This window comes from Scyliorhinus canicula, chromosome 4, assembly GCF_902713615.1.
Source record: "Scyliorhinus canicula chromosome 4, sScyCan1.1, whole genome shotgun sequence".
NCBI lineage: Eukaryota > Metazoa > Chordata > Chondrichthyes > Carcharhiniformes > Scyliorhinidae > Scyliorhinus > Scyliorhinus canicula.
Genome location: NC_052149.1, coordinates 128,284,935 through 128,305,066, shown reverse-complemented (window position 1 = coordinate 128,305,066; position 20,132 = coordinate 128,284,935). Strand labels below are relative to the sequence as shown.

At 54.3% G+C, this 20,132-nt stretch overlaps 1 protein-coding gene across 2 annotated transcripts in view; it reads left to right on the top strand.

Moving 5' to 3' along the window:
- The first annotated feature begins 1,168 nt into the window (after nucleotides 1-1,168).
- Nucleotides 1,169-20,132, top strand: part of zbtb37 (zinc finger and BTB domain containing 37) — a 53,097-nt gene continuing 34,133 nt past the window's right edge. For both annotated transcript variants that reach the window (XM_038795186.1, XM_038795187.1), the window contains exons 1-3: nucleotides 1,169-1,273; nucleotides 11,035-11,138; nucleotides 18,087-18,963. In XM_038795186.1, the coding sequence (XP_038651114.1) occupies nucleotides 18,113-18,963 (851 nt within the window). In that variant the 5' untranslated portion in view covers nucleotides 1,169-1,273; nucleotides 11,035-11,138; nucleotides 18,087-18,112. The remainder of the gene's footprint in view (nucleotides 1,274-11,034; nucleotides 11,139-18,086; nucleotides 18,964-20,132) is intronic.

The following is a 20,132-nucleotide window of genomic DNA, read 5'->3' as shown; positions in this document are numbered from 1 at the left end:
AAGGTGCCAGTTTTCTCCACACCTGGACCTGCCACAACACAGATTGAGACACCAGCCACTCTCTCATCAGTGGCAGAGTGAAGGTACACCCCCTGAAACATTTCACAGTTCCAAACATGATGGCCTGCCAAGCAACAACACCCTTGCACAAGTAATGGTGCTAAATACCAGCAGTTCACCACCATCGCTGGAACGGTTGCTGCTCACCAATGGTTTACCAGGAAGTGACAATTCTGGTGTTGGTGAACCTTGGAATTCACTGAGCTTACTCGTCGGTGAAGCAGTATAGACATCATTTGGTAAAGGCGAAACACACAATAAGGATTGACTTGAGATGACATCTGTCATTGAGGCTAAAAAAAAAATCAAAGCATATATGATGTACAACATGAACGGAACAGCCCGCCGGAAGGGGTTAGTAAATTTTGCTACCTCAGATTCAGCACTGGACAATGGGGTACTTGATACACACAGGGAATTCAGCCAGCATCTTTGGTAGACTCATTAAGCAATCATGGAATAAAATCAGGCTGACACTTAGGACCAAGCTGATGGAGCCTGTGTTCTCACCATCTTGTTGCATGGATGTGAAACATGGACGACTTACATCTATCAAGAAGCTCAACAATTTCTATCTTTGCTGTCTGTGTCCATTATGGGTATATCCTAAGTGGCCAAAAATGATAAATGTGGCAGTCATCTCAAAGGCAGAGCCCCCAGGTATTGTTCGTCCTCATTGAACAGAGGCAGCTTTGTTGGCTTGGGCATGTTCTCAGGATGGAATGCAGTCTTGTATCCTAGATTATCTATATGGTAAAATAGCTGGAGCCAGGCAGCCTTTGGAAGATCAAACGTTCTAGGTTGTAGCTGCCCCCAAGCTTGACTAGATGGCTTCAAGACACCCACGATCTCGTCACTAGCTGAACCTTCCTGCAGGCTGCTGTATAATCCCATGATGACCAGTGGCTCCAGTATCTTGGCAACAGACACCAACGTCAAGAATAACAACCCACAACGACACTCAGTAACTTCATGGATTGGTCTCAGTGCGCAGGCGTGCCTCTCATCTTCACGTGCTGGAGTCTGGAAAGCGGCATCTGCGCCCCGCTTCGCCAATGACCTCTGCGCAGTGCACTCTGGGAAGCGTAGTCCTGTCGACGAAATGTCCGCTCTGAGCCGGAAGCGACGTGTCCTGGCTCCGCGCGACGGCGCACGCGCGGTGCGGGGCGCCAGGACGGCCTGTGTCCGGTCACAGAGCGGAGCCGTGAGGAGGGTGAGTCAGAGACACAGAGAGAGAGAGAGAGATACCGGCAACCGGGACTCACACCGAACCCCCGTCCGAGCGACCTGCGCCGAGGCTCAGCAACCACTCACCAGCCTGAGCCCGGGGCGGCGCTGAGAGGGCAGTGGGGGGGAGGGGGAGATAATGGAGGGACCCCTGAGGGATGGGATCTGGGAGCGGCCTAAAGCGCCCGGGGGAGGGGCCACAGGAAGTCCCTCCCCTGGGGGTGTGGTCAAAGAGAGCGCGCGCGGGGGGGAGGCAAAAGGGACCCCCTCTCTGGGGGAGGGGAGGGGAGGCCCAAGGGACCCCCTCCCTGGGAGGGGAGTGGCGGCCCAAGGGACCCCCTCCCGAGGGGAGGGGTGGCCCATGGGACCCCATCCCTGGGGGAGGGGAGGGGTGGCCCAATGGAACCCTCCCTGGGGGAGGGGTGTCTCAAGGGACCGCTTCCCTGGGGGAGTGGCAGCCCAAGGGACCCCCTCCCTGGGGGAGGGGAGTGGTGGCCCAAGGGACCCCCTCCCTGGGGGGAGGGGAGAGGCGGTTCAAGGGACCCCCTCCCTGGGGGGAGGGAGAGGCGGCCCAAGGGACCCCCTCCCTGGGGGGAGGGGAGTGGCGGCCCAAGGGACCCCCTCCCTGGGAGGGGAGTGGCGGCCCAAGGGACCCCCTCCCTGGGAGGGGAGTGGCGGCCCAAGGGACCCCCTCCCGAGGGGAGGGGTGGCCCATGGGACCCCATCCCTGGGGGAGGGGAGGGGTGGCCCAAGGGACCCCTCCCTGGGTGAGGGGAGGGGTGGCCCAATGGAACCCTCCCTGGGGGAGGGGTGTCTCAAGGGACCGCTTCCCTGGGGGAGTGGCAGCCCAAGGGACCCCCTCCCTGGGGGAGTGGAGGGGCGGCCCAAGGGACCCCCTCCCTGGGGGAGGGGAGAGGTGGCCCAAGGGACCGCCTCCCTGGGGGAGTGGAGGGGCGGCCCAAGGGACCCCCTCCCTGGAGAGCAGCGGGGTTGCCGAATGGACCCCCTCCCTGGAGGAGCAGCGGGGTTGCCGAAGGGACCCCCTACCTGGAGGAGCGGCGGGGTTGCCGAAGCGACCCCCTCCCCCATTGTTGACATGCCCACGGCGCGTGCTCCCTTCCCCATGGTCTGCAGTCCCAAGTGAGAGCCCCCTTCTGCATTGTGGATATAAATGAGGGGAAACCCCCATCCCATTTGTAGGCATGTAGGTCTGGGGAGAAGAGAGTTCTTGAGCAGTTATATTAAGGAATATATATCTCCTGCAGAGATTATCCAGAATTACATCCATGTCAATCTCCTGCGGGGATTATCCACAACTACACCCATGTCAATCTCCTGCAGGGATTATCCAGAACTACACCCATATCAATCTCCCACGGGGATTATCCAGAACTACACCCATGTCAATCTCCCCTGCCAGTATTCAGAACTACACAGTGTCAAGCTCCCCTGCCAGTATTCAGAAATACACCATGTCAATCGCCCCTGCCATTATTCAGAACAGTATTCAGTAGGGTGCACCGTGTCGAGTTCCTGTGCCAGTACACCGTGTCAATCTCCTGCGGAGATTATCCGGAACTACAATGGGTCAATCCCCAGCGGAGATTATCTGGAACGACACTGTTGATCTCATGTCGGGGGTTTTCAGGAAGTACACAGTGTCAATCTCCTGTGAGTTTCTAGAATGACACCCGGACGATCTACTGTGCTTTTCCAGAACTACACTGTAAAGATCTGCTAGGTCAGTTTCCAAAACTAGACCGTGCCGATCTCCCATGCTAGTATTTTGAAGTACACCGTGTCAATCACCTGCGGAGATTATCCAGAACTACACCATGCCGATCTCCTGTGACCGTTTCCAGAACAACCCCATGTCAATGTTCCGTGCCAGCATTCATAACTAAACCGTGTTGATGTTCCAGGCAGTACTCATAACTAAACCGTGTTGATGTTCCGGGCAGTACTCATAACTACACCGTGTTGATGTTCTGGGCAGTATTCATAACTACACCATGTTGATCTCCTGTGACCGTTTCCAGAACAATGCCAAGTCGATGTTCCACGCAGTATTCATAACTAAACCGTGTTATGTTCTGGGCAATATTCATAACTGCACCATGTCGATGTTCCCGGCAGTACTCATAACTACACCATTCCCATGTTCCAGGCAGTATTCATAACTACACTGTGTTGATATTCCGTGCCAGTATTCATAACTACATCGTGTCGCTGTTCCGGGCAGTATTCCGAACAACACTGTGTCAATGTTCTGTGCCAGTATTCAGAACTACACCCCAGCAATCTTCCGTGAGGATTATCCAGAACGACACCATGTCGATCTTCTGTAGGGATTATCCAGAACTACACCATGTTGATCCTCTTGGGGATTATCCAGAACGTGTTGATTTCTTGCATGGATGAACGAGAACTACACCCTGTCTATCTCCTGTGAGGATTATCCGGAATTACACTGTGCCCATCTCCTGTGGAGATTATCCGAAACGTCACCGTATCGATCTTCAGTGACAGTTTCCAGAACTACATGGTGTCAATCTCCTGTGTAGATTATCCAGAGCTACACCCTGTTGATCTCCTGTGACAGTTTTCAATACTACACCGTGTCAATCTCCTGCGGGAATTATCCAGAGCTACATCCTGTCCATCTCCTGTGGAGATTATCCAGAGCTACATCCTCTCGATCTCCTGTGACTCCAATACGACACTGTGCTGACATTCATGTTTCTGTAATTTAATTTGGAATTCACTTGCAACTGGGTAGAGTTGGTTATCAAGGTCTGTGTTGGTTCAACCAAAATTAGCATGAAGTGTATTTTTGGGAAATGCTATTGATAGAGGGGCTACTTTGACTGCATTATCCTGATGCAATCCATCTTAGACCAATGTCACACTGTAAATGTTACGATGTTACCTCACACTCTGGTATTCTTGTTCACTTCCCAGAATTGTGACCCGTGTGAAGCTCTGTTCCTCCTATTGTTTCTGTAGTGCGATTCGAATTTGCACTTTAATGCAGGGCGTGCAAGCATTTCAACAATGGAGGGTGTGATTGTAGCTACACATTAAGATTAAACCCATGTTTCCATTCATTTTCATATACTCAAACTATAGATGCTGTCAGATCTTAGCGTTCTGATTTCGGATTTATCTGCCAATGAATCATTACAGAGCAAAGTTCCTTTCCAAATTTGCTTTGTAGCAAAAGACAAAACAGAAAATAACAAACTGGTTCTGGCCCACAGACAGTGTGGATACCAGTGGTAACATACAAGGTCTGACACATGCTGCAGAGAGTTAGTGACAGTATTTTACTTCTTACTACTCTAATGTAACACAACATCCTGTTTGTCTTTTTCACTAAAGCCATACAAACAGCCAATGCTTTCACCCTTCAAACACAGATGCATATGGTCGCCATACTGTGGGTTTCACCCCCACAACCCAAAGATGTGCAGGCTAGGTGGATTGGCCACGCTAGAATTCTCCTTAATTGGAAAAGATGAATTGGGCACTTGAATATTTTTTTAAAAGAAGAAAGAAACTGCCACAGGAGGTCAACACGGTGTAGTTCTGAATACTGGCAGGGGAGATCGACACGGTGTAGTTCTGAATACTGGCACAGGAGCTCGACACGGTGCACCCTACTGAAGCCCACTCCTCCCTATCCCAGTAACCCGACTTAACCTTTTTGGACACTAAGGCCAATTTAGCATGGCCAATCCACCTAACCTGCACATCTTTGGAGCATGGGAGGAAACCGGAGCATCCAGAGGAAACCCACGCAGAGACGGGGAGGACGTTTAACCTCTGCACAGACAGTGAGCCAAGTCTGGAATCGAGCCTGGAGCTGTGAAGCAACTTTGCTAACCACTGTGCTACGGTGCTGCCCCACGGGAGATAGGCACGGTGTAGTTCTGGAAACTGTCATTGGAGATCGACACAGTGTCATTTCAGATAATCTCCACAGGACATGGACACAGTGTAGTTCCGCAAGAGACAGACATGGTGTAGTTCTGGTTAGTCCACACAGGAAATCGAAATGGTGTAGTTCTGGAAAATCCCTGCAGGCGATCGACATGGTGTAGTTCTGGATAATCCCCGCATGAGATCGACGTGTAGTTCTGGCTAATCCCCGTAAGAGATTGATGTGTAGTTCTGGCTAATCCCCAAGAGGATCAACACGGTATAGTTCTGGGTAATCCTTCCAGAAGATTGACTGGTGTAGTTCTGGGTAATCCCTGCAGGAGATTGACATGATGTAGTTGTGGATAATCCTCATGGAAGATTAGCATGGTATAGTTCTGGATAATCTCTACAGGAGCTTGACACTGTGTAGTTCTGAATACTGGCAGGGGAGATTGACACGGTGTATTTCTGAATGTTGGCAGGGGAGCTTGACACGGTGTATTTCTGAATATTGGCAGGGAAGATTGACACGGTGTAGCTCTGAATACTGGCACGGGGGATTGACACTGTAGTTCTGAATACTGGCACGGGAGATTGACACTAGTTCTGAATACTGGCACGGGAGATCGACATGGTGTAGTTCTGGATAATCCCCGCAGGAGATTGGCATGGGTGTAGTTCTGGATAATCCCCGCAGGAGATTGGCATGGGTGTAGTTCTGGATAATCTCCGCAGGAGATTGGCATGGGTGTAGTTCTGGATAATCCCCGCAGGAGATCGACATGGTGTAGTTCTGGATAATCCCCACAGGAGATTGATATGGGTGTAGTTCTGGATAATCCCGGCAGGAGATTGGCATAGGTGTAGTTCTGGAAGCTGTCACAGGTGGTCCACACGTTGTAGTTTTGAATACGGCACAGGAGATCAACACGGTAGTTCTGAATTATGGCATGAAAGATTGACGCAGTGTAGTTCTGGAAACATCCACAGGAGATCGGCATAGTGCAGTTAAAACTGGACGCAGTGGTTGGCACTGCCACCTTACGGCGCCGAGGTCCCAGGTTCGATCCTGGATCACTGTCCATGTGGAGTTTGCACATTCTCCCCAAAGATGTGCAGGCTAGGTGGATTGGCCATGCTAGAATTGCCCCTTAATTGGAAAAAATGAATTGGGCACTCAAATTTTTTTTAAAAGAAGAAAGAAACTGCCACAGGAGATTGACACGGTGTACTTCTGAACACTGGCAGGGGAGATTGACACGGTGTACTTCTGAACACTGGCAGGGGAGATTGACACGGTGTACTTCTGAACACTGGCAGGGGAGATTGACACGGTGTACTTCTGAACACTGGCAGGGGAGATTGACACGGTGTACTTCTGAACACTGGCAGGGGAGATTGACACGGTGTACTTCTGAATACTGGCAGAGGAGATCGATACGGTGTACTTCTGAATACTGGCAGGGGAGATTGACATGGTGTAGTATTTTTTAAATTTAGAGTAACCAATTCACTTTTTTCCAATGAAGGGGCAATTTAGCATGTTCAATCCACCTACCTTGCATATCTTTGGGCTGTGGGGGCGAAACCCCCGCACAACACGGGGAGAATGTGCAAACTCCACACGGACAGAGACCCAGAGCTGGGATCAAACCTGGGACCTCAGTGCCGTGAGACTGCAGTGCTAACCACTGCATCACCGTGCTGCCCTTCGGTGTAGTTCTGAATACTGTCACGGGAGATCGACACAGTGTAGTTCTGAATACTGGTGTGGGAGATCGACACTGTGTAGTTCTGAATACTGGCAGGGGAGATCGACACTGCAGTTCTAAATACTGGCAGGGGAAATCGACACTGTGTAGTTCTGAATACTGGCAGGGGAGATCGACACGGTGTAGTTCTGAATACTGTCGTGGGAGATCGACACGGTGTAGTTCTGAATACTGTCGTGGGAGATCGACACGGTGTAGTTTTGAATACTGGCAGGGGAGATCGACACGGTGTCGTTCTGAATACTGTCACGGGGGATCGACACGGTGTAGTTCTGAATACTGTCACAGGGGATCGGCACGGTGTAGTTCTGAATACTGTCACGGAAAATCGACACGGTGTAGTTATGAATGCTGGCAGGGGAGATTGACCCGGTGTAGTTCTGAATACTGGCAGGGTAGTTCTGAGTTCATTAAGAATTGCCTGTGGTTCGGGCACCAGGCCATTGCAGGATTTGTTTGTCCATATTAGTCTTTGCACACTATGGGGAGGTGATTCAGTAATGCACACAGTTGGGCAGGGATTCAATAATGCAAACTATGGGTAAGGGATTCAGCGGTGTACATTATGGGGAGTTGGGCGGGGATTCAGTGATGCACACATAGGGGAGGGGATTCAGTGCACAAAAGGGGGAGATGGGGAGGGGATTCAGTACACACAATGGGGTGGGGATTCAGTACACACAATGAGGAGGGGATTCAGTACACAATGGGGAGGGGATTCAGTACACACAATGGGGAGGGGATTCAGTACACAATGGGGAGGGGATTTAGTACACACAATGGGGAGGGGACTCCGTACACAATGGGGAGGGGATTCAGTACACACAATGGGGTGGGGATTCAGTACACACAATGGGGAGGGGATTCCGTACACAATGGGGAGGGGATTCAGTACACACAATGGGGTGGGGATTCAGTACACAATGGGGAGGGGATTCAGTACACACAATGGGGAGGGGATTCAGTACACACAATGGGGAGGGGATTCCGTACACAATGGGGAGGGGATTCAGTACACACAATGGGGTGGGGATTCAGTACACAATGGGGAGGGGATTCAGTATACACAATGGGGAGGGGATTCAGTACACAATGGGGAGGGGATTCCGTACACAATGGGGAGGGGATTCAGTACACAATGGGGAGGGGATTCAGTACACACAATGGGGAGGGGATTCCGTACACAATGGGGAGGGGATTCAGTACACAATGGGGAGGGGATTCAGTACACACAATGGGGAGGGGATTCCGTACACAATGGGGTGGGGATTCAGTACACAATGGGGAGGGGATTCAGTATACACAATGGGGAGGGGATTCAGTACACAATGGGGAGGGGATTCAGTATACACAATGGGGAGGGGATTCAGTACACAATGGGGTGGGGATTCAGTACACAATGGGGAGGGGATTCAGTACACAATGGGGAGGGGATTCAGTATACACAATGGGGAGGGGATTCAGTACACAATGGGGAGGAGATTCTGTACACAATGGGGAGGGGATTCAGTATACACAATGGGGAGGAGATTCAGTACACACAATGGGGTGGGGATTCAGTACACACAATGGGGAGGGGATTCTGTACACAATGGGGAGGGGATTCAGTACACACAATGGGGAGGAGATTCTGTACACAATGGGGTGGGGATTCAGTACACACAATGGGGTGGGGATTCAGTACACAGAATGGGGAGGAGATTCTGTACACACAATGGGGTGGGGATTCAGTACACAATGGGGAGGGGATTCAGTGTACACAATGGGTGGGGATTCAGTACACACAATGGGGAGGGGATTCAGTACACAATGGGGAGGGGATTCAGTACACAATGGGGAGGGGATTCAGTACACACAATGGGGAGGAGATTCTGTACACAATGGGGTGGGGATTCAGTACACACAATGGGGAGGGGATTCCGTACACAATGGGGAGGGGATTCAGTACACAATGGGGAGGGGATTCAGTACACACAATGGGGAGGGGATTCCGTACACAATGGGGAGATGGGGTGGGGATTCAGTACACACAATGGGGAGGGGATTCAGTACACAATGGGGAGGGGATTCAGTACACAATGGGGAGATGGGGTGGGGATTCAGTACACACAATGGGGAGGAGATTCAGTACACACAATGGGGAGGGGATTCCGTACACAATGGGGAGATGGGGTGGGGATTCAGTACACACAATGGGGAGGGGATTCAGTACACAATGGGGAGGGGATTCAGTACACACAATGGGGAGGATATTCTGTACACAATGGGGAGGGGATTCTGTACACACAATGGGGTGGGGATTCAGTACACAATGGGGTGGGGATTCAGTACACACAGGGGGGTGGGGATTCAGTACACAATGGGGTGGGGATTCTGTACACAATGGGGTGGGGATTCAGTACACAATGGGGAGGGGATTCAGTACACACAATGGGGTGGGGATTCAGTACACAATGGGGTGGGGATTCAGTACACACAATGGGGTGGGGATTCAGTACACAATGGGGAGATGGGGTGGGGATTCAGTACACACAATGGGGAGGGGATTCAGTACACACAATGGGGAGGGGATTCAGTACACAATGGGGTGGGGATTCTGTACACACAATGGGGTGGGGATTCAGTACACACAATGGGGTGGGGATTCAGTACACAATGGGGAGGGGATTCAGTACACACAATGGGGTGGGGATTCAGTACACACAATGGGGAAGGAATTCAGTACACAATGGGGTGGGGATTCAGTATACACATAGGGAGGAGATTCTGTACACAATGGGGAGGGGATTCTGTACACAATGGGGAGGGGATTCAGTACACACAATGGGGAGGAGAGTCTGTACACAATGGGGTGGGGATTCAGTACACAATGGGGTGGGGATTCAGTACACAATGGGGAGGGGATTCAGTACACACAATGGGGAGGGGATTCAGTACACACAATGGGGAGGGGATTCAGTACACAATGGGGAGGGGATTCAGTATACACAATGGGGAGGGGATTCAGTACACAATGGGGAGGGGATTCAGTACACAATGGGGAGGGGATTCAGTACACACAATGGGGAGGGGATTCAGTACACAATGGGGAGGGGATTCAGTACACACAATGGGGAGGGGATTCAGTACACAATGGGGAGGGGATTCAGTACACAATGGGGAGGGGATTCAGTGCACACAATGGGGAGGAGATTCTGTACACAATGGGGTGGGGATTCAGTATACACAATGGGGAGATGGGGTGGGGATTTAGTATACACAACGGGGAGGGGATTCAGTACACAATGGGGAGATGGGGAGGGGATTCAGTACACAATGGGGAGATGGGGTGGGGATTTAGTATACACAATGGGGAGGGGATTCAGTACACAATGGGGAGCTGGGGTGGGGATTCAGTACACACAATGGGGAGGGGATTCAGTACACAATGGGGAGATGGGGTGGGGGTTTAGTATACACAATGGGGAGGGGATTCAGTACACAATGGGGAGATGGGGAGGGGATTCAGTGTACACAATGGGGTGGGGATTCAGTGCACACAATGGGATGGGGATTCAGTACACAATGGGGCGGGGATTCAGTACACAATGGGGTGGGGATTCAGTACACACAATGGGGAGGGGATTCAGTACACAATGGGGAGGGGATTCAGTACACAATCGGGAGGGGATTCAGTACACATAATGGGGAGGGGATTCAGTTCACACAATGGGGAGGGGATTCAGTTCACACAATGCGCAGATGGGGTGGTTATTCAGTACACACAATGGGGTGGGGATTCAGTTCGCACAATGGGGAGATGGGGTGGGGATTCAGTGATGCACCCGATTGCCATGGAGATCCTGGTAATCTCAATCTGTTGTTTCCATATAACAAAATAAAAACCCTGCATCAAATGCAGAGATTTACAGAAAGATAAAGGAATCAAATCCTAATTCAGGAGTTTGAGGGACTTACAAAGGGTCAACTCTCTGCTTTGTGTTTTAGTAAATCATTGAATTTTCTTGAGTTGTGTACATGCTGACTCTTCAAATTGCTATCTTTTTTGTAGATTGAGACAACGTAATGGCTGTATTCGACAGGAGCATTGTGCTGGAGTGTTACATGTTCTGCGATGCAGGAACCCTGTATTATGGCACAATTGCCTGGTAACCGGTGAGTTTGCCGTGTTGTGAGAGAATCATATAGCTGTAAGCTGATTGTAGGGCAATGGAAGCAGTCAAGGTTCCTTACTTAATTTGGTGATCTGCCCTCCAACTGTCGCACACATTGCTTCCTCATTGTGTGATATAGTCACAACATGGAGACCAATTGTAATACCCCTACAAGCACTCTCGCAGATCTCATTAGGTCCACTGCAGGCTTTGAGTTATAGCTGATCTGCCCTGGACTGGCCAACGTGCTCAGTGAGTTGTCACACCAAGGCTTCTGTCTGAATTCCGCATCAACCTTTACGCAATGATTGTTGTTGTAACAAAAGTGATTATAACTTTATAGTAAAATGGAATGCAGTGTTTGAAAGTGTGGTGAAAAGTGGATATTTGGAGTTTTGTTTTAAAATAATTTTTATTGAAAAACGTTGTATTTATACAACAACGAACCGTAATAAAATGCCAACAATAATGATAACAACCATAAACAGTATTCAGAACACCAAAACATATTAACATTGCATTAACTAACCCTAACCCCCCCCCCCCCCCCCCCGGGTTGCTGCTGCTATTGACCAAGATACCTATCTTTGAGCCAGGAAGTCCAGAAAAGGCTGCCACCGTTTATAGAACCCTTGTATTGATCCACTCAGGGCAAATTTGACCCTCTCCAATTTTATAAATCCCGCCATGTCACTGATCCAGGTCTCCACACTGGGGGCCTCGCATCTTTCCACTGCATCAAGATCCTCCGCCGGGCTACTAGGGACGCAAAGGCCAGGACACCGGCCTCTTTCGCCTCCTGCACCCCCGGCTCCACCGCAACTCCAAAAATCGCGAGTCCCCACCCTGGTTTGACCCTGGATCCAACCACCCTCGACACCGTCCCCGCCACCCCCTTCCAGAATTCTTCCAGTGCCGGGCATGCCCAGAACATATGGGCATGATTCGCTGGACTCCCCGAACACCTGGTGCACCTGTCCTCACCTCCAAAGAACCTACTAATCTTAGTCCCGGACATGTGGGCCCGGTGCAGCACCTTGAATTGGATGAGACTAAGCCTCGCACATGAGGAGGAAGAGTTGACTCTCTCCAAGGCATCCGCCCAAGTCCCGTCCTCTATCTGCTCCCCAAGTTCCCCCTCCCATTTAGCCTTCAACTCCTCCACTGACGACTCCTCCACCTCCTGCATTACCGTATAAATGTCAGACACCTTCCCCTCTCCGACCCACACCCCCGAAAGCACTCTGTCCATCGCCCCCCGCGAGGGCAGCAAAGAGAATCCCTCTACCTGCCGCCTAGCAAACGCCTTTACCTGCAAGTATCTGAACATGTTCCCTTGGGGGAGCCCAAATTTATCTTCCAGTTCCCCCAGGCCCGCAAACCTCCCGCCAATAAACAGGTCCCTCATTTTACTGATGCCCACCCTATGCCACCCCCTAAATCCCCCATCAGTGTTCCCCGGGATGAACCGATGATTTCCACCTAATGGAGCCTCCATCGAGCCCATTGTTTCCCCCCTATGCCGTCTCCACTGTCCCCAGATTGAAATGAAATGAAAATCGCTTATTGTCACGAGTAGGCTTCAAATGGGGTTACTGTGAAAAGCCCCTAGTCGCCACATTCCGGCGCCTGTTCGGGGAGGTTGTTACGGGAATCGAACCGTGCTGCTGGCTTGCCCTGGCCTGCTTTCAAAGCCAGCGATTTAGCCCAGTGAGCTAAACAGCTGATTCTTAGGGTTGCCGCCACCACCAGGCTCGTGGTATACCTCTTAGGAGAAAGCGGCAACGGCGCCGTTACCAAGGCACCCAGGCTCGTACCTCTGCAAGACGCCACCTCCATTCTTCTCCCCCCCCCCCCTCTTTTCACCATGTTCATACACTGCCCCTTGTGCCTTCCTCCACTGTGCCTCCGCCTTTCTATTGGTCAGCAAATCAAATTTAGCCTGTAGACTGCGCCTCTCCCCCAACAGTCCCTCCTCTGGTGCCTCCGCGTACCTCCTATCTACCTCCAGCATCTTCCCACCAGTCTATCCCTCTCACTCCTCTCGCTCCTCTCCCTGTGTGCCCGGATGGATATCAGCTCCCCACGAATCACTGCCTTCAGGGCTTCCCAGACCATCCCCACCTGGACCTCCCCCGTATCATTCACCTCGGGGTACCCCTCAATACTTGCCCGGACCCTCCTACACACCTCCTCCTCCGCCAACAACCCCACATCCAACCGCCTCAACGGGCGCTGGTCTTGTACCTCCCCATCTCCAACTCCATCCAATGCGGAGCGTGGTCGGAGATTGCAATGGCCGAATATTCGGCCTCCTCTACTCTCGGAATCAGTCCCCTACTCACCACGAAGAAGTCTATCCGAGAATACACTCTATGTACGTGGGAGAAGAAAGAGTTCTCCCGTGCCCTCGGCCTCACAAACCTCCATGGGTCCACCCCTCCCATCTGGTCCATAAACCCTCTCAGTACCTTGGCCGCCGCCGGCCTCCTACCCGTCCTTGAACTGGACCGATCCAGTGAAGGATCCAACACCGTATTGAAGTCCCCCCCCCCATAATCAGACCTCCCGCCTCTAGATCCGGGACCCATCCCAACATACGCCTCATAAGCCCGCATCGTCCCAATTTGGGGCATACACACTAGCAAGTACCACTTTCTCTCCCTGTAGCCTGCCCCTCACCAGGGGCCCCTTTTCCCCACCAGAATCGCCACTCCCCGGTTCTTCACACCCAACCCAGAGTGGAAAACCTGCCGCACCCACCCTTTCCTCAGACGTACCTGGTCCGCCACCTTCAGGTGGGTCTCCTGAAGCGTTGCCACATCTGCCTTTAGCCCCCTCAGATGAGCAAGTACCCTCGACCGCTTCACCGGCCCATTCAATCCTCTCGCATTCCAGGTGACCAACCGGATCAGAGGGCGTCCCGCCCCCCCCTCCCCCGTCGACTAGCCATAGCCCGTTGACTGCCCGCCCCAGGCCAGCACCCCCCGCCCGACCCAGTCCCCACAGCGACAACAGCTCACCTCTGTCCCCCCCGGCCCACACCAGCTCCTTCCTGACCCTGCCAGCAGAAACCCGGTATTCCCCTTCTCCCCCCCCCCCCCTCCCCAAGGCTAGGATCCCTCCTAGCCGCGAACCGTCCTCCATTGTGCTTCCGTGGGTCAGCTAACTTCTGCTGACCCCGGAAACTCCCGCTAAAAACCCGACCCCTCCCAAAGTGGGATCATCCCCCATCCTGTCCCTCCTCCAGGCACCGCTCCAGCGCGGGGAAGAACCAGTTAAGGCCCCCCCCCCCCTCATCATCGTCTCCACCCTCCAGCCCCGCAACGCGGGAAACCAGAGGAAAGCCCGTGCTCTCGCACTGCCCCACCACACCCTTCTGACGCAGCTCCCAAATACCAGCCCCACTCCATACCCCCAACCTAACATTGAATACAACAAACCCCCCCCCCCGCAAGATACAAAACTCAAACAGTGCCCCCCAACAAAAAACAGAACAACACCCCAATAAATAACCATATCAAAATTACAAAAGTACAGAAAAAGAGAACACAGCAACAGCAGAAACCAGCAATAAAGCATTACAACCGACCCCGCAACCCCCAACCCCTAGTTCGAGTCCAGTTTCTCCGTCCGCACAAGGCCCACGCCTCCTCCGGGGAATCAAAAAAGTAATGCCGGTCCAAATAAGTTACCCACAGGCGCGCAGGCTGCAACATTCCAAACTTTATCTTCTTCTTGTAGAGCACCTCCTTCGTCCGATTAAACCCGGACCGCCGCTTAGCCACCTCCGCACTCCAATCCTGGTAGATCCGTACTACCCTATTCTCCCAATTGCTGCTCTTCACCTTCTTGGCCCAGCGCAGCATACACTCCCGATCACTGAACCGGTGGAACCTCACCAGCACCGCACGCGGGGGTTCGTTCTCCTTAGGCCTCCTGGCCAGTACGCTGTGGGCTCCCTCCAGCTCCAGGGGCAGATGGAAAGATCCTGCCCCCACTAGCGAGTTCAGCATCGTGGCCACGTAGGTTGTCAGATCCGACCCCTCCAGCCCCTCCGCAAGGCCCAAGATCCTCAGATTCTTCCGCCTCATGCGGTGATCAAGCTCCTCGAAGCGGTCTTGCCACTTCTTGTGGAGTGCCTCGTGCCCCTCCACCTTACTCACGAGGACCACGGCCTCCTCCTCCTCGTTCAGTGGCCTGCATCTGCAACGCCTGGATGGCAGCACCCTGGGTCGTCTGAATCTCCGAGAGCTTTTTATTTGTTTCCTGCAGAGAGCTCAGCACCTCAGCCTTGAAATCTGCAAAACAGTGCAGGAGAGCAGCTTGCTGCTCCTGGGCCCACAGCTTCCACTCCTCTGGTGCTCCGCCAGCCGCCATCTTGGATTCCTTCTCCCGTTTCTTTCTGGGGAGCTGCTGCCGTTTTTTCTCCCTTTCCACTCCGAGTTCGAGTCATGGCCACCGGAAGTCGACATTTGGAGTTTTAATGGGATGGATTCATAAGAAAGTGGTGTTGGAAGGGAATCTGAGAGTAATGAAAGATACAAAGAAGGTGGAGCATGGGATTAGAGAGGACACACGAGGTAGTAAAGCCCAGTGGTTGGTCATGGGTGGGAGATTGGTGGACAAAGGGAGCAAAAAGATGAAGATTAAAATCACAAAGTATGTAGAGTTGCCAATTAAGAGAGTGGATAATTCAGCAGTTATGGAGGGCGGCTGGACAAATGCCTCAACGTGCTCTTCTAGGGTGCCCTGGTTGGCCTCTGCCTCTAGCTCCCTGAATCGGTCAGTCCCTCTGTCACAGGTCCCTTCAATCGCTCCCTTTGTTCCCCATCACTCCTTGGCCTTATAGTCGGGCCTTGATCCATCGGGACCTCCCTACCCCTCGGTCACACACTGCCTCGCACCCCGTTGCCTCAGTCAGACTCTGCCTCGCACCCCGCTCCCTCGGCCGGTCTCTGCCTTGCACTCTGCTGCCTCAGTCAGACACTCCCTCGCATCCCCCTCCCTCGATCAGACACTCCCTCGCACCCTACTCCCTTGGTCAGACTCTGCCTCGCACCCCCCCTCCCTCGGTCAGACTCTGCCTCGCAACCCCGCTCCCTCGGCCGGTCTCTGCCTTGCGCCCTGCTGCCTCAGTCAGACACTCCCTCGCATCCCCCTCCCTCGATCAGACACTCCCTCGCACCCTACTTCCTTGGTCAGACTCTGCCTCGCACCCAACTCCCTCGGTCAGACTCTCCCTCGCACCCCCCCCTCCCTCAGTCAGACTCTCCCTCGCACCCTGCTCCCTCAGTCAGATTCTCCCTCAGTCAGATTCTCCCTCAGTCAGATTCTCCCTCAGTCAGACTCTCCCACGCATCCCGCTCCCTCGGTCAGACTCTCCCTCGCATCCCCCCTTCCCTCAGTCAGACTCTGCCTCGCACCCCCCTCCCTCGGTCAGACTCTCCCTCGCACCCCACCCCTCCCTCAGTCAGACTCTCCCTCGCACCCCACCCCTCCCTCAGTCAGACTCTCCCTCGCACTTGCTCCCTCGGTCAGACTCTCCCTCGTACCCCCCTCCCTCAGTCAGACTCTCCCTCGCACCCTGCTCCCTCGGTCAGACTCTCCCTCGCACCCCCCCTCCCTTGGTCAGACTCTGCCTCGCACCCCGCTCCCTCGGCCGGTCTCTGCCTTGTGCCCTGCTGCCTCAGTCAGACACTCCCTCGCATCCCCCTCCCTCGATCAGACACTCCCTCGCACCCAACTCCCTCGGTCAGACGCTCCCTCGCACCCCCCCTCACTCGGTCAGACTCTCCCTCGCACCCTGCTCCCTCAGTCAGATTCTCCCTCAGTCAGATTCTCCCTCAGTCAGATTCTCCCTCAGTCAGATTCTCCCTCAGTCAGATTCTCCCTCAGTCAGATTCTCCCTCAGTCAGATTCTCCCTCAGTCAGATTCTCCCTCAGTCAGATTCTCCCTCAGTCAGACTCTCCCTCGCATCCCGCTCCCTCGGTCAGACTCTCCCTCGCATCCCCCCTTCCCTCAGTCAGACTCTGCCTCGCACCCCCCTCCCTCGGTCAGACTCTCCCTCGCACCCCACCCTCCCTCGGTCAGACTTTCCCTCGCACCCCACCCCTCCCTCAGTCAGACTCTCCCTCGCACCCTGCTCCCTCGGTCAGACTCTCCCTCGCATCCCCCTTCCCTCAGTCAGACTCTCCCTCACCCCCCCCCTCCCTCGGTCAGACTCTCCCTCGTACCCCCCTCCCTCAGTCAGACTCTCCCTCGCATCCCCCCTTCCCTCGGTCAGACTCTCCCTCGCACCCCCCCCCCCCCCCCCCCCCAACAGTCAGACTCCGCCTCACACCCCGCTCCCTCGGTCAGATTCTCCCTCCCCTCGCATCCCACTGCCTCGGTCAGACACTCCCTCGCACCTCCCTCCCTCGGTCAGACTCTCCGTCGCATCCCGTTCCCTCGGTCAGACTCTCCCTCGCATCCCGCTCCCTCGGTCAGACTCTCCCTCGCATCCCGCTCCCTCGGTCAGACTCTCCCTCGCATCCCGCTCCCTCGGTCAGACTCTCCCTCGCATCCCGCTCCCTCGGTCAGACTCTCCCTCGCATCCCGCTCCCTCGGTCAGACTCTCCCTCTCTTCCCCCTCCCTCATTCAGATTCCCCTCGAACCCGTTCAGATTCCCCTCGTACCCCGTTCCTTCGGTCAGACTCTCCCTCACGTCCTGCTTCCTCGTTCAGATTCCCCTCGCACCCCTACCACTTGGTGAGAGTTACCCTATACGTTTGTGTTCTCGGAAACTTGCTGTGTAAAACTTGAAAATGCTTTTACATGCAGTGCGGTGAGATTCAATTGGCTGGCTACCTCGTAATATTTTTCAGCCAATGTAGATCAGGGTTTGTCCAGGGTGCATGAGTCAGTGTGAGTAATTCTTTGGTAATATTGCTTCTTCTATCCTGTAGGAGAGTGTGAGTTGTGTCCAAGAGCCATGGAGAAGGATGGCAGCATCCAGCTGGAGGTGCCGGATTTCAGCAGCTCCGTGCTGGCGCAGCTCAACCAGCTGCGGATGCAAGGCCGGCTCTGTGACATCGTGGTTGACGTCCAGGGGAAATCGTTCCGGGCCCACAAGGCGGTGCTGGCTGCCAGTTCGCCCTACTTCCGTGATCACATGTCCTTGGGAGAGATGAGTGCCGTCTCCATCTCTGTCATCAAGAGCCCCGCAGTATTTGAGCGCCTCCTCGCCTTCTGCTACACAGGCAAACTATGCCTGCAGGTGGCCGACATCATCAGTTACCTGACGGCTGCCAGCTTCCTCCAGATGCAGTACATCATCGACAAGTGCACTCAGATCCTCGATGGCATTCACTTCCGCATTGACGTCTCGGAAGTGGAGGCAGGGCTCAATCAGGATGGCCCAAAGCGTCCTGCCCAGTCCCGCATTGGTAGTGTTGCCACCCCCAATACCCGCCGCAGTCGAGCACCCTCTGGGTTCGGCCGCAGGAGCCCACTGCCAGACGAGCTAGGGAGCACCGCTGGCGATGAGAGGCTGGTGAGAATTGACCGGGTGGGCCAGTGGTATGTGGAGACAGGAGTCAGCGGCGATCGCAGCCCAGAGGGCATCCGGCAGATTGGTGGTATGCGGATCAAGACAGAAACTCCGGACGAATGGATCATGTCGGAGAACCAACCATCTGGGGAGGATGGCAGCAGTGCAGAGGAAGTAACAGCCATGGTGATCGACAGCGCTGGGCACAGCTCTCTAGTCCAGGAGGCTTATCCGAACACTGCCTCGAGTGGCAAGATCTCAAGACCCTCCAGCAGCTTCAGTGAGATAGACAGGTACAGAGAGCAGGAAAGCTGCCTTATGACTGTACTGACAGATGGGGGAACCATATCCGCGCTGACAGTCAAGGGGATCAATATCTGCGCTGACATACTTGAGGGTGGGGGGAGACTGCGTCTGCGCTGACAGATTGGGGGGGGAACTGAGTCTGCGCTTACAGACTGTGGGGGGGACTGAGTCTGCGCTTACAGACTGTGGGGGGGGGGCTGAGTCTGCGCTGACAGACTGGGGGGGACTGAGTCTGCGCTGACAGACAGAGGGGGGACTGAGTCTGCGCTGACAGACGGGGGGGGGGGGACTGAGTCTGCTCTGACAAACTGGGAGGGGACTGAGTCTGCGCTGGCAGACAGAGGGGGGACTGAGTCTGCGCTGACAGACTGGGGGGACTGCGTCTGCGCTGACAGACTGTGGGGGGGGGACTGAGTCTGCTCTGACAGACTGGGGGGGGGGACTGAGTCTGCGCTGACAGACAGGGGGGACTGAGTCTGCGCTGACAGACGGGGGACTGAGTCTGCGCTGACAGACTGGGGGGGGCTGAGTCTGCTGACAGGCTGGGGGGGGGGCTGAGTCTGCGCTGACAGGCTGGGGGGGCTGAGTCTGCGCTGACAGGCTGGGGGGGGCTGAGTCTCTGCTGACAGGCTGGGGGGGGGGGGGGCTGAGTCTCTGCTGACAGGCTGGGGGGGGGGCTGAGTCTCTGCTGACAGGCTGGGGGGACTGAGTCTGTGCTGGCAGGCTGGGGGGGGGAACTGAGTCTGCGCAGACTGACTGTGTGGGGGGGACTGAGTCTGCGTTGACAGACTGGGGGGGGGCTGAGCCTCTGCTGACAGACAGGGGGGATAGAGTCTGCGCTGACAGACTGGGGGGGGACACTGAGTCTGCGCTGACAGGCTGGGGGGGCTGAGTCTGCGCTGACAGGCTATGGGGGGGAACTGAGTCTGCATTGACAGGCTGGGGGGGGGGGCTGAGCCTCTGATGACAGACTGGGGGGGGGACTGAGTCTCTGCTGACAGACTGTGGGGGGGGGACAGAGTCTGCGCTGACAGACTGGGGGGACTGAGTCTGCGCTGACAGACTGGGGGGGGACTGAGTCTGTCAGCACAATCGGGGGGGATCTGGGATTGTCCTGACAGATGGGGGGATCTGGGATTGTCATGACAGATGGGAT